This window comes from Nomascus leucogenys, chromosome 15 (assembly GCF_006542625.1).
Source record: "Nomascus leucogenys isolate Asia chromosome 15, Asia_NLE_v1, whole genome shotgun sequence".
In the NCBI taxonomy this organism is placed as follows: Eukaryota; Metazoa; Chordata; class Mammalia; order Primates; family Hylobatidae; genus Nomascus; species Nomascus leucogenys.
In genome coordinates this window covers 53,690,927-53,705,608 of record NC_044395.1, presented here as the reverse complement: position 1 = coordinate 53,705,608, position 14,682 = coordinate 53,690,927, and the positions used below count along the sequence as shown (strand labels likewise).

At 38.9% G+C, this 14,682-nt stretch overlaps 2 protein-coding genes across 3 annotated transcripts in view; one reads left to right on the top strand and one right to left on the bottom strand.

The window, feature by feature from the left end:
• The window catches only part of PRCP (prolylcarboxypeptidase), an 80,208-nt gene extending 79,916 nt beyond the window's left edge, over positions 1-292 (bottom strand). Inside the window, exon 1 of the mRNA XM_030828907.1 lies at positions 145-292. The gene's annotated coding sequence lies outside the window, so the exon portion shown is untranslated. The remainder of the gene's footprint in view (positions 1-144) is intronic.
• The window catches only part of DDIAS (DNA damage induced apoptosis suppressor), a 39,691-nt gene continuing 25,287 nt past the window's right edge, over positions 279-14,682 (top strand). Inside the window, exons 1-3 of one of the 2 annotated variants that reach the window (XM_030828904.1) lie at positions 279-374; positions 12,102-12,201; positions 13,546-13,674. In XM_030828904.1, the coding sequence (XP_030684764.1) occupies positions 13,562-13,674 (113 nt within the window). In that variant the 5' untranslated portion in view covers positions 279-374; positions 12,102-12,201; positions 13,546-13,561. The remainder of the gene's footprint in view (positions 375-12,101; positions 12,202-13,545; positions 13,675-14,682) is intronic. The other variant, XM_030828905.1, reaches the window with a different exon arrangement.

Genomic DNA, 14,682 nt, shown 5'->3' with positions numbered 1-14,682 from the left:
TTTCAGTCACCCCGCCAGACCCCAGGGCCCTCCGGCTCGCTCCACACTTTCTGGGGATCCCTACGCCCAGGAGGCTCAGCGCCGCTTCAAAACCAACTTTACGGACTGTACTACTGATCCACCTGTCGGGGAGAAAGACTCTACCCGCAGTTTGACGAAAATGGTCGTTCCCAGATGCTTGTAGGATTTCTTGGCTAAGCTCCACCCTCTGCGGCGCCTTCTTCTGATTGGCTCTGAGTAATCCCTGGCAAAGCGTTACTTCCGGCGGAAAAGGAGGCGGGAGATTCGATTGGAAGGCTGCCGGCGAGCTACTGAGTCCGGCCGGTCTGAGTCACTGTGCGTCTACTGGGCCCGCTCCTGGTCTTCTCCCCCAGGTGAGCTGGGTAAAGGGGTTGTCGGGAAGCCCAAGGGCCGGAGACTTCCAAGGGGGCTCTTAACTTCATTATGAATGAGACCCACTCAGAGCCTGGCACTTGTTTTTTCACAAGTCCTTCTCTGTATAAACGGGCAGCCATGAGGGTAACAGAATATAAACGTCAGTTATTTTATTTTAGACTCAGTGCTTTTGCAATCACCTAACGAACGTTTATTGAACACTTACAGTGCCATCGAGCTAGACTCGGAGTGAGCTTTTAGAATCGAAAATAGAGAGGAAAAGGCGCGACTCTTGCTTCTGTAATGTGCAAATACGTATTCAGCGGGCCACTGTGCATAGTAGTACGTGCTGAAAGGGGATCTTCCAAAATGCTCTAATGGCTTAGAAGGAACATACTTTAACTGAGCCATGTGCTTAAACCAGAGCTTGAAAGTTTTCTTCCTTTTCACATCCAGCCAGTCCCTACCAGCCTCTTGAATATCTCAGATCTGTTCACTTCTCTCCGTTTTTTACTGACATTATTTTGGTTCGACCCTGTAACTGCTACATAGCTGTGACAGTAACCCCCCTCCCCCCCCGCCCCAGCTGGTTCTCCTGCTTTCAGTCTTGCTACCTTCCAGTCCAGTCTCCACATTGCTGGGCTGATAAAGTTCATGTTTGACCGAGGCACTCCCCATTGAAAACCTTTCAGTCGCTCCTATTTGCCCTCAGGTTTAAGCCCAAACTCTTTAACATGACTTACAGACTCTTTCCTGTCTGACTTTTGCCTGGTTTTCCACCACTCCAGCCATATAGAATGTCTTTTGTGTTCCTGAAGTGTACCATCCTCCTTCTCACCCCAAACCGCCTTCTGACCCTGTCCCTGACCTGGCTAATTCTTACTCAGTTTGCAAAGCCTTTTAAATCAGAAACCCTTTCCAGACCCCATAAGACTGGATCACAGAGCACCAAGTAATTATTTGTTTATTCTGCAGATAGTTAAGTGCTTCTTTCGTCTGTGCCATGAACTGCTAGGTACTGAGATCCAATGATGAACAAGGTAGATTCCTGTTCTAATGGAACTTACCTTTTATGGATGGAATTAAGGAGAATTTACAAGGAAACGATGTGAATTAGGTTGGTCTAAGAAAACGTTTCCAAGGAGTTGATACTGATGCCTAAAAGATGAGCGTGATCCAACCATGCAAGAGAGGGAAAGAAAAACATTCTAAACAGAGTGAACAGGTTGTGCAAAGGTCCAGAGGCAGGAAAGAGCTTGACATGTTAATGTTCAAGAATCTAAGGAAAGACCAGTATTGCTGGAATATATTCAGAAAGGACAGTTGTATGAGATGAGTCTGGAAAGATGGGCAGAGACCAGATCATGGTTAGGAGGTTAATCCAGCACCATAAACAGGAGATAATGGTGGTTTGGATTAAGATGATGGCAGAATATATGAGGGAAAAGTGAATGATGGTTTCTAGGTATGGAAGTAGATTCAAGTACCTTCTGATGAGTGTGATGTGAGATGTGAAAGAAAGGGAGGAGTGACAAATGACTCCTAGGTATCTGGCCTGAGTTACTGGTTATTGAGTAGTACCATTTACTGAGATGTTACCTTCTCCATCCCTGTAATAAATGTCCCATAAATGATATCAATGGAAAAACTGTATTGTACTAAGATTTTCCTTGTTCATGTTTTTAAAGTATTTTTCATCAGTATTTCTCCTTCCACTGAAGATTTTGTCTCTTTCTTTTTTTGCTTGCTTAATTTTCACTCTCCTGCCTGCCTCTCTTACTTTTCTAGAATTTTCGTGTCAATGTTACTAAATTATTTTTTAGGGACTTATTATGACTGCCTTTAGAAAAATTAAACAAGTATGTGCCCTTGGAGGAGACCATTAGACAGTGTTAAGAAAACAATTCAAAACAGCCACACTTCCCATAGCTGAGGCCTCCTGGCCTGTAAAATATGAAACAGAAAATTGGAGAATTACAAGGTGACAAAGATTTTCATGCAAGGCAAGAACAGTTTGGAGAGGAACGAAGAAAGGGAGAAAAGTTAGTCATACTTTCTTTTCTTTATGCCATTAGAAGTGGAACTAGTTTTTTAAAGGAGTAATTTCATCCTTTGGGCACAGTCTTGAAGCAAATACACATAGTTTCTTTCAAGTGTGAAGCTTGAGCAAAGAGAGTAATGGACTAGAAAGACTGGTAAGCTACTCATCAGAAGGCATGAGTTCCAGACCTGATTAACTTCTCTGAGTGGATCAGATAATGATGCAAAAGCACTTTGCAAACTGTAAAGCAGTCAAATGAACTCAAACTGGATTATGAACTTTAAGATAGGATTCACATCTTATACTTTTATGTTTTCTTCAGCCCTGTCCCCAGATGCCAGTTTACACTAAATACTTAATTGAACTTTTTCTCTAGGATCTAACATAGAATAAGAATTAGTTTAAATTTTCTAATCTAACCCAGTTTTTCTAGATCTTCTAGTCTAGCCCAAAGAAGAAAAAAAGATGTGTTGGTATGTGCATGTATGGGCACGGTTTTTCATAAATGATTAAGATGCCTTCTGAGAACTTGATAATGAGGTAGTTAAGCTGAAAGGTCACCAAATAATGGATTAGAGCAAAGAATTGCAAAATCATCCAAATGAGACTAAGATGCTGTCAGGCCTTAGGGATTTAACTATAACCATGTTTATCACAAGTGTTATTCACCATGAGATAGTCTCAATGACTAGGCTACTGGTTTTCAAGTGTGGGCAATTTGGCCATTACCTGGGAACTTAAAATTCAGATTCTCAGGCCCTTATCCCAGACTTACTGAATCAAACTCTGGAGTTGGAGCCCAGCAATCTGTTTTATCAAGCCTTCTAGGTGATTTTGATGTATGATAAAGTTTGAGAAATACTTGTCTAGTATGAAAATGGGATGCAGAGGTTGTAATCAATGAGTTTATATATCTGGTACCACTGACAAAACCATCTCTAGAATGAAAAATGCATCAGGCATTAGCTTGATTCCATTAAATAGTTGATTCACCACACAGCTCTTCTTCAAGCAACTTTCTGTTTATAATTTTAGTATAATATGTAGTTATACCAAATATACAAATATGGGCTTCTGATATGTCCCTTCCCTGTGATGGTAATTTTTCATGGTAAATTAGTAGAACATCTTTGGATTACAGTTCAGCTCCCCGTATGGCTTGTCTAAAAGAAGAGAAAGCAAGTATTCTAGAATATTCCATGGTAAATTAGATATGTACTATAGTGTGTCCACATGGATCCCACATATTTTAATAAGCATAAGTCTATCAGAGCCTTCATTCCTGGACATTGACCTAGGTAATCCCTGGTATGTGCCCTTTGAAAAAACAAAGGCCAACTGAGGCCTTAATTAGTTCTGCCCCAACACTTACACTTTTGTCCCTCTTTCTACCCTCCGTATTTCTACTTTTATGTGTGAGAGATTTAAAGAAAGCAAGATTTTCTTGTATATCATTGCTAATGTCCCTATCCAGCATTTTTATTGTATTTATTGATTTTTTTCTAATTATAAAAGCAATACACTTAGATTGTATTTATTGATTTTTTCTAATTATAAAAGCGATACACTTAGAAAATATCTTAAATATATAAAGAAAATAAAAATCGCCCTTAACACTACCACCCTGAGAAAATACTTTTTAAAAATAAGATTATGGCCAGGCGCAGTGGCTCACGCCTGTAATCCTAGCACTTTGGGAGGCCGAGGCGGGCGGATCACGAGGTCAGGAGATCGAGACCATACTGGCTAACACGGTGAAACCCTGTCTCTACTAAAAAAATACAAAAAATTAGACGGGCGCAGTGGCGGGCGCCTGTAGTCCCAGCTACTCGGGAGGCTGAGGCAGGAGAATGGCGTGAACCTGGGAGGCAGGGCTTGCAGTGAGCCGAGATAGCGCCACTGCACTCTGGCCTGGGCAAAAGAGCAAGATTCTGTCTCAAAAAAAAATAAAAAAATTAAAATAAGATTATATATTTTCCTAACTATCCTCTTCTCTTTCCCCATTCCTCCCATCAAAAACTAAATTAGTCCCCCTGTTATATTTTCTCATGGCACTGTGCATTTCCAAAATAGAATTTGCCAGAATTGCAGTTAAATTTTTTGTGTGATTATTTTAATGTCTGTCTCTTACACTAGACTGTAAGTCTAGTGGCTAGGTAGCGACCTTGTCTGTCCATCAATCACACTATCCCCACCTAGCATTTGGCAGCTGCACAATTAATAACTGATGAATAAATATGTTCGTGTATTAAATTGGGATATGGTTTGCTGTGATGGAGCTAAAAGAAATGTAATACTATATCATCATCCTTCCCAATAAATGTGAAAAGAAAGATAAACTGCAAAAGATACCGCATACGAAATTGTTCCCAAGTGTATCATCATGTCTTCCTAATTTTAGTATTTACTTATTCCTGATGTTTCATTCAATTATTCATCAGACATGCATCCACTATACTGCAAGTCAAGCAGTAGAAAGAGACAGAGAAATAAAACAAACTATAAAAACACCCCCAGAGCCTAGGTAAATAAATAAATAAATAAACTAAGTGGCAAGTATGAAGGAAATACTATGAAAACACCAAAGGAAATTAATTAACAGTTAGTGTCTGAAACGATCTTATTCTATTATTGTCCAACAGACAATAAATGGGAAGCCTTTTCGCCATTTTCTGGGGTTCACCAGGTGAAATACAAATAGTAAAAATACTAATGATCCCTTTCATTACAGTTCTCAAATTTGCTGTTTTTATAGATTTTTAGACTTACTTAATTGATCCACTAGAGGGCAATAAACCCTTAAATAAAGACAATGTAACCAACCTTCTTTTAAAAGTATAGTAATAAGTGCTGGCACAATTAATTTAGAAATGAATCCAAAATTTCCTGCTTATTTAAGTTTTTCATTTGTTAGTGAGTTGTCTGCCCAATTAGCAATTTTTTTAGGACAGACAGTATCTTATTTTCACTTAGCCCAGTGTACGAGTCATGTTACAAGTTTATTACATTTCCTAAAGTTTGAATAACAATTGTGTAAAGAACATGATTTGATGAATGCCCATATTGTTGTGGTACAATATAAAATTCCGTTTTAGAGCCCTAAAGAAAATCGTCTCTGCTCACAATATGAACACAAGTAAAAAAATTAGAAGTGAGGATAAGATGTAAGTAATGATTAAAATAAGTATGAAATAAGGTAACTAGGCTGTGTACTTCGTATACAAATATAAGATAATTGTATGATTTGGTAAAATTGTGTTTTATATTTAACGCTATGTGACAAAATTGTGGCTTGGGAAGAGGAACTGCAAATCATGAAGAAGATTAATATCAAGTTCAGATTGACAATTTCTGAGCTGGGCACTGAAGATATAAACAGATAGTCCTTCTACGATCTTACTCTGGGTCCAGGAAAAACAAGCCATATTGAACAGATAAATTTAATATAATGTGGCATGTGATGAATTAAAGAGTAATTTAACTTCTGGGAAAACATCCTAGAAAAGAAGACTTCTAAGAAGGATCTTAAAGAAGAATAAGCATTACCAAGAGAATAAAAGAGCATTTTAGAGAGAAGAATGGAAAAAAGCAAAGGCATAGAAATGTGAAACATACTGTGGGGGTGGGGAAGCAAGGAACACAACTCAGATTGTTTCCCTTGGCATAAATTACTAGCACATAAAGAGCAAAAAGAAAGTTAAGAGAATAGGCATTAGGGAGAATAAAACCAAATAGACAATACACTACAATAGACAAAACAAACGGTAGGACTACAGAGGTACAATAGTATATGGTGTAGAAAAAAAGAAAAGCCATTCTCTTTGTTAATAAAGAAAGACTTTTTAGGGGAACTTCAAATGAAATAGGAAGACAATTCTGGTATCATATGGCGTATGCCTACTCTGTTATGAAAATTTTCTTGAATTGCAAAATTCTGCTTATAGTTCTTCATTCATGCAATAAATTTTGTTTTGAGACTACTCTCTGTTGCCCAGGCTGGAGTGCAGTGGCGCAATACTGCGCACTGCACCCTCAATCTCCCAGGCTCAAGTGACCCTCCCACCTCAGCTTCCTGAGTAGCTGGAACTACAAGCATGCACCACCATGCCCAGCTAATATTTTTTATTATTTGTAGAGATGAGTTCTTGCTGTGTTGCCCATGCTGGTCTCAAACTGGTGGGCTCAAGCAATCCTCCCACCTTGGCCTCCCAAAGTGCTGGGATTATAGGCCTGATCCACCACACCTGGCCCCATTCAATAACTATTTACTGTGAACTTACTGTGTGCTGAGCACTCTTCTAAGCCCTGAGGTTACAGTAGAGAACAGGGTGGACTAGGTCCCCGTCTTTATGAAACTTAGGCTAGTGATGGGTAGAAGGAACAAAAATAAGTAAGCAAAGACATATATAGGATGACTATCCAGCATGATTAGTACCATGAAGGATAAAACAGGTGATGCCATAGAAACTAAGAGGAAGGAGGATTCTACCTGAGCTAAAGTGGGGCTCTCTGAAGGGATAACATTAGAGTTACAGACTGAAGGACGATAAAGAACCGACTATTCCAAGACCTAAGGGAAGAATATCCTAGCCAAAGAGAACAGTAAGCACAAAAGCCTGAGAAGGGAAATCGTTTGGTGTGCTTGAGGAGCAGAAAGAAGGCCAGCATGGATTGAAATACAGTGATTAAGGAGGAGAGTGGTATAAAGTGAGGTCAGGCATTGGCAAGATCTATATGACCCAGGGCTGCACAGACCATTGTGAGATATTGAGGCTTCATTCTAAATAGCAGGATTTTAAGCAGGTAAGAGACAGCATGTTCAGGAGTGAGCTTTATGTTCTTTTAGCTCCCCTAACTCACAGATAGATGTACCTCCATACTAAACCCTACACTAAATTGGATTTTAGAATGTGGAGGACAATGCCTTTGTTGACATTAAATCATTTGTTATGTCAACTAAAAGTTATAGGAGGCCTTTGTTTTGGACTAAGCTCCTGCACTAGGCCCTAGTGGACCAGACTAAAAATCAAAATAGAATCATTTATACTTAAAGTTCCACCTCACCAAATCAAAACTACATTGTTATCTGACCTTCCTAGAACTCAGGAGAGAGAAATAACCAAATTTCCCACATGTGCCAGTTTCAATTGTCATAACAACGAAGTTTGCTCTGCCTTTGATGCTTACAACAAAAAGTAGCCTTATGTTAACCAGTTATTCCTGTATTTTTCTGTTCCTCTGTTCCCACTTTAGGAGGAAAGTAACTTTGAAATGACCAAGCTGCTTTTTGTTCTTTGTTTCTACTTTCTTCAGCCCTTTTCTGTCTATAAAACCGAACTTGTCTGCTAGCCCCTTGGGTCACTTACTCTATTTTATGGAATAAAGTATTTCCCAATTCTAGAATTGTTACAGGAAAGAGGTCCCAATCCAGACCCCCAGAGAGGCTTCTTCGATCTCGCACAAGAAAGAATTCAGGGCGAGTCCATAAAGTGAGAGCAAGTTTATTAGTAAAGTAAAGGAATAAAAGACATAGAAGAGCCCCGAGGGCTGCTGGCTGCCCATTTTTATGGTTATTTCTTGATGATATGCTAAACGAGGGGTGGATTATTTGTGCCTCCCCCTTTTAGACCATATAGGGTAACTTCCTGACGTTGCCATGGCGTTTGTAAACTGTCATGGCGCTGGTGGCACTGTAGCAGTGAGGACAACCAATGATCACTCTCATCACCATCTTAGTTTTGGTGGGTTTTAGCTGGCTTCTTTACTGCAACCTGTTTTATCGGCAAGGTCTTTATAACCTGTATTTTGTGCTGACCTCATATCTCATCCTATGACTTAGAATGCCTTAACCGTCTGAGAATTCAGCCCAGTATGTCTCAGCTTCATTTTACCCAGCCTCTAGACAAAATGGAGTTGCTTTTTTGTTCAAACGCATCTGACAGAATCATAAATAAAGCCAATTAAGATCTTTCACAAAACTGTTGTAATTTTGTCTTTTGACAGTTGCAATGGCAAGGAATTTGAGGTTTTAGCACTCATAATGGCAATTTTCTTTGACCCTTCTTTCTGCCTTTCCTTTGTATCCTGTATTACCTACCGTACCATGTCCTTTGAGATTGCCATGTAGCCTTAAGGTGACAACCAAATCTAGGAATACATAATCAGCTTTTGGCAGAACCTTACTAATGTATACATAAGAGTCCCAACAAGGATAGCAAAAAATTAGGATTAGCGTTCTCTTTTCTGTGCTCCCTTTAATAACACAGATCAGTGATTTATGTAAATTATTTATCTTTCATCTGTAAATTTCCATCTTATTACCTTAAGTGGCAAGATTTTATTTTTATAGAAATGTTATTTTGATTGACTATCAGGATTAGTATCACTTTAACATCTCCCTTCCATAGTCACCACATTTCTATATTTGTGATCATCTTTACGGAGTACTATATCGAAAAGATTTTATTATTTTAAAACCAGTGACCTCCACTTTGTCAGAGTTTGCTGATGCCAGTGTCAAAAACAGTATCACCCATTTCAGAAATTGAAAGTTTTTGCCATGTGCTTAAAAATGAAAGTTTCTTAATACAGCTTTATCTCAAAACAGTTACAAAGATCTTTGTTGTAAGGCATGTATTTTATGTTATAAATAAGCTAATCCATTTAAAAAATTAGTAACAAACCAACCTTTTTTTTTTTTTTTTTTTGAGACAGAGCCTCACTCTGTGGCCCAGGCTGGAGTGCAGTGGCACGATCTCGGCTCGCTCACTGCAACCTCCGCCTCCCAGGTTCAAGCAATTCTGCCTCAGCCTCCTGAGTAGCTGGGATTACAGGTGCACACCACCACACCAGGCTAATTTTTTATATTTTTGGTAGAGACGGGGTTTCACCATTTTGGCGAGGCTGGTCTCAAACTCTTGACCTCAGGTGATGTGCCTACCTCGGCTTCCCAAAGTGCTGGGATTATAGGCGTGAGCTACCACACCCTGCCACAGATCAAGCTTTTAATTTTTTCTTTTTTTTTTTTTTTTTTTTGAGAAAAAGTCTCACTCTGTCACCCGGCTGGAATGCAGTGCCATGAATACAGCTCACTGCAGTCTTTACCTCCTGGGCTCAAGTGATCCTCCCACCTCAGCCTCCCAAGTAGCTGGGACCACAAGCTCATACTACCATGCCCGACTTTTTTTTGTTTTTTGGAGAGATGAGGTCTCACCATGTTGCCCAGGCTGAATTTTTAAAAAGAAAGTATAAAGAGGAGAACATTGCTACAGGCATTACCTCGGAGATATTGTGGGTTGGGTTTCTGACCACTGCAATAAAGCAAATATTGCAGTAAAGCGAGTCACACAAATTTTTTGGTTTCCCAGTGCATATATTAATAAAATGTTTACACTATACTGTAGTCTAAGTATGCAATAGCATTATGTCTAAAAATACATATCTTAATTAAAAAACACTTTATTATTTAAAAATGTTAATGATCATCTGAGCCTTCAATGAGTCACAATTTTTTGTGGTGGAGGATCTTGCCTCAGTGTTGATGGTTGCTGACTGCTCGGGGTGGTGGTTGCTGAAGGTTGGGGTCGCAGTGGCAATTTCTTAAAATAAGACAACATTGAAGTTTGCTGCATTGATTATTCCTTTCACAAAAGATTTTTCTATACCATGTAATGCTGTTTGATAGCATTTTATCCACGGTAGAACTTCTTTCAGAATTGGAGTCCATCTTCTCAAACCCTGCCACTGCTTATCAACTAAGCTTATAGAATATTCTAAATTCTTTGTTGTCATTTCAACAATGTTCACAGCATCCTCACCAGGAGTAGATTCCATATCAAGAAACTACTCTGTTTATCCATGAAAAGCAACGCGTCGTAAGTTCATGCCTTATCATGGGATTGCAGCAATTGAGTCACATCTTCAGGCTCCACTTTTTAATTCTTGATCTCTTGCTATTCCACCACATCTGCAGTCACTTCCTCCACTGAAGGCTTGAGCCCCTCAAAGTCATCCATGAGGACTGGAATCAGCTTCTTCCAAACTCCAATTACTGTTGATATTTTGACTTCCTCCCATAAATCGTGAATGTTCTTATTAGCTTCTAGCATGGTGAAACCTTTCTAGAAGATTTTCAACTTACTTTGCCCAGATCCATCAGAAGCAGCATTATCTATGGCAGCTATGGCCTTAGGAAATGTGTTTCTGAAATAATAAGACTTGAAAGTCAAAGTGACTCCTTGATCCATGGGTAGAGAATGGATGTGTTAACAGGTATGAAAACAGTATCAGTCTCCTTGTGCATCTCATCAGAGCTCTTGGGTGACCAGGTGCGTTGTCAGTGAGCATTAATATTTTGAAAGGAATCTTTTTTTCTGAGCAATAGGTCTCAACAGTGGGCTTAAAATATTCAGTAAATCATGCTATAAACAGATGTGCTGTCATCCAGGCTTTCTTATTCCATTTCTAGAACACAAACAGAGTAGATTCAGCATAATCCTTAAGGGCTGCAGGATTTTTGGAATGGCAAATGAGCACTGGCATCAATATCAAGACACCAGCTGCATTCGCCCCTAACAAGAGAGTTAGCCTGTTCTTTGAAGCCTTGAAGCCAGGCACTGACTTCTCTAGCTATGAAAGTCCTAGATGTCATTTTCCTCTCATATAAGGCTGTTGTGTCTACATTTAAAATCTGTTGTTTAGTGTAGCCACCATCATCAACTAGTTAAGATCTAGTTATCTTAACTAGATCTTTTGGATAACTTTCTGCAGCTTCTACATCAGCGCTTGCTGCTTTACCTTGCAGCAAGTTATGTTTTATGTTTTGGAGGCAGCTTCTTTTCCTAAACTTCAAGAACCAGCCTCTGCTAGCTTCAGGCATTTTTTTCTGCAGCTTCCTCAACTCTCTCAGCCTTCATAGAATTGAAGAGCATTAGGGTATTGCTCTGGATTAGGCTTCGATTTAAGGGAATGTTGTGGCTCATTTGATCTTCTATCCAGACCACTAAAATTTTCTCTGTATCAACAAAAAGGCTGTTTTACATTCTTATGTGTTCACTGGAGTAGCACTTTTAATTTCCTTCAATAACATTTCCTTTACATTCACACCTTGGCTGTTTGGCACAAGAAACCTAACTTTTGTTCTGTCTCGGCTATCAACATGCTTTCCTCACTAACCTTAATTTTTATTTCTGTCTTTTGTTTTAAAGTGAGAGACATGTGACTCTTCCTTTCACCCGAACACTTAGAGGTCATTGTAGGGTTAATAACTAGCCTAATTTCAATATTGTTGTGTCTCAGAATAGGGAGATGCAACAAGAGGGAGAGAGATGGTGGGGCAGTCAGACACACATTTATAGATTAAATTTGTCTTATACAAGTACAGTTTGTGGCACCCCAAAACAATTACAATAGTAACATCAAACATCACTGATCACAAGTCACCATCAGATATAATAAAAATGAAAACTTTTGAAATATTGTGAGAATTACCAAAATGTGAGATGGAAAGTGAGCACATGCCGCTGAAAAAGTGGACTTGCTTGAGACAGGGTTGCTATAAACCTTCAGTTTGTGAAAAAAAAATACGCAATATCTGTGAAGCATAATAAAGTGAAGCATAATAAAATGAGGTGTGTCTTTATTTTATTATTTTACTACTCTGATTTTTTTGTTTATTTGGAGATAGGGTCTTGCTCTGTCACCCAGGCTGGAGTGCCTTGGCATCATCATAGCTCACTATGGCCTTGATCCTCCTGCCTTAGCCTCCCAAGCAGCTGGTATTACAGGTACTTGCCACCACACTCAGCTAATTCTCTTATATTTTTTGTAGAGACCGTGTCTCCCTATGTTTCCCAGGCTGGTCTCGAATTCCTGGGCTCAAGCGATCCCCCCACCTCAGTCTCCCAAAGTGCTGAGATTACAGACATGAGCCACCACACTTGGCCTTCCTCATGTGTTTTATACAAGAATATTAAAACACTTTGAGCTATCGTTTGACATGTAACATTTTCCTTTTTCTGTTTACAAAATCTGAAGTCTTTTCTCTTCAAGATGTATAAAATGAGCACACTGAAATCTAATAAAGTGATATTTCAGCTAAAAAAGAACCATTTCCACCAATTTAGGTTCTTTAAAAGATTCATGTAAGTTCATGTACAGATTGAATATACCTTATCTGAAATGTTTGGGTCCAGAAGTCTTGTGAATTTTGGATTTTTGAATATTTGCATGTAATTAATGAGATATAGGAATGGGACCCAAGTCTAAACATAAAATTTGTTTATGTTTTATATACATCTTATATACATAGCCTGAAGGTAATTTTATACAATACTTTTTTTTTTTTTTTTTTTTTTTTTTAGATGGAGTTTTGCTCTTGTTGCCCAGGCTGGAGTGCCATGGTGCAATCTCAGCTCACTGCAACCTCCACCTCCTGGGTTCAAGCAATTCTCCTGCCGCAGCCTCCTGAGTAGCTGGGATTACAGGCACCCACCACCATGCCCGGCTACTTTTTGTATTTTTAGTAGAGATGGGGTTTCACCGTGTTGGCCAGGCTGGTCTTGAACTCCTGACCTCAGGTGATCCGCCTGCCTCGGCCTCCCAAAATGCTGGGATTATAGGCATGAGCCACCACGCCCGGCCACAATACTGTTAATAATTTAGCGCATGAAACAAAGTTTGTGTTAAGTACTTACGTGTGGAATTTTGATTTGTGCCATCATGGTGGCACTCAAAATATTTCAGATTTTCAGTTTTGGACTTTCAGATTCAAGATGCTCAACCTGTAGTTTCCTTTGTATTGATGGCAGACACAAGTTATGTATTTTCTTGTAAAGGTGTGAAGAAGCTAAATGACATCTTTCCTGAATTACCGGGATAGAGCATTTATTAAGAAACAGGATACAAGAATTTTCTTAAACTACTCTGTTTTAAATGTGATTTTCCTCCTATTAATATTTTAAGGAGAAAAAGAATTAATTTTCCAATACATTGATACCACCTTCACTTTGAAAGTGAAACAAATGACATCTATTAGCTTTGCAGTAGAGGTTAAGTGGTTTTCCTAAGAAAAGAATATGCACTGCAATGAAAGATTTGCCAGTCATCCCAATGGCTATTTTGTTTTGCAGGCCACGGTGTGAACACATGAATAGAAGACGAAAATTTCTTCTAGCCTCAGTACTTGCTCTCCAGAATTCAAGTTTTATATATCCATCATGTCAGAAGTGCTTCTCTAGGATAATCCTGGTCTCCAAAAGGTAAAAGTAAAGTCTGTAAGTGTGAAAGAGGAAATACAAATGCACACTGTAGATTTCCTATGGCTCAAGGGCAAGGACCAGATTTACCAAACAAGGACACTAGATTCTCTCAGGGGTTGGTTCTTCTGTAAATCCCAGAACAGATTTCACTGCTAATCCTCTATTGCTAGAGAAAAGTTTTAAGTTACTGTCAAGTCCTTTGCTAAATACTTGCCTCATTGAAGAAAAATAACTTCTCAGAGAGTAAGTCCCAATAGTGGGTACAAAACTTAGCCCATTTCTAGGATATCCCTGGGAATAATATAGGAGGCTTTTGTTTATTGTTTGTTTATTTTTGCATGATCCATAGAATAGTTTTTAATATAAATAAATAAATTCCTTGAGACCAGGGACTATTTTATAGTAATTTCTGTCCTTTAGCAACTAGAAAGATGTTTGGCATATAATTCTTTATTATGGTGCTCAGATGCAAGCTAACTATACCTGAGAGCCTAAGGTCTTCCTCTGATCTTTATAGAGTAGAAATGAGAGGTTAGGTTTGAAGTTTCTCCAGAACACTGTCTCTGCATGCAAGAGAGGATAAGAATACTTAGTAAGTAGCTAGAACTATGTAAGAAAGAGTAGTGTGCCAGCAATATTCTTAACTAGTCTTTTTGTCTAGTTAGCATTGAACGGGGAGGCAGAAAGGGATTGGCAGTTCTAACTCATATCTAGACTCTAAGTAATCCTTGAAGTAGTTATCACACTGTTCCTTTATTAAGCCACTCTCTCAAGTACTCATTTGTAAGCTCTGAGAGAAAGACCCTGTTTGTGTTATTCATCATTAAATCCTTGGCATCCATCCTAGGGCTTAGTTCATAGAAAATGTTCAACAAATGTTCGTTAAATGAATGAGTAAGTGATAGCATGATAGTGTTTAGATTGTCTTAGGTTCACCCATTTTCAGGTTCCTGCCTGTCATCTGAAACAACTAAAACCCATGGGCTATTTGCCTTTCATCAAAATCTG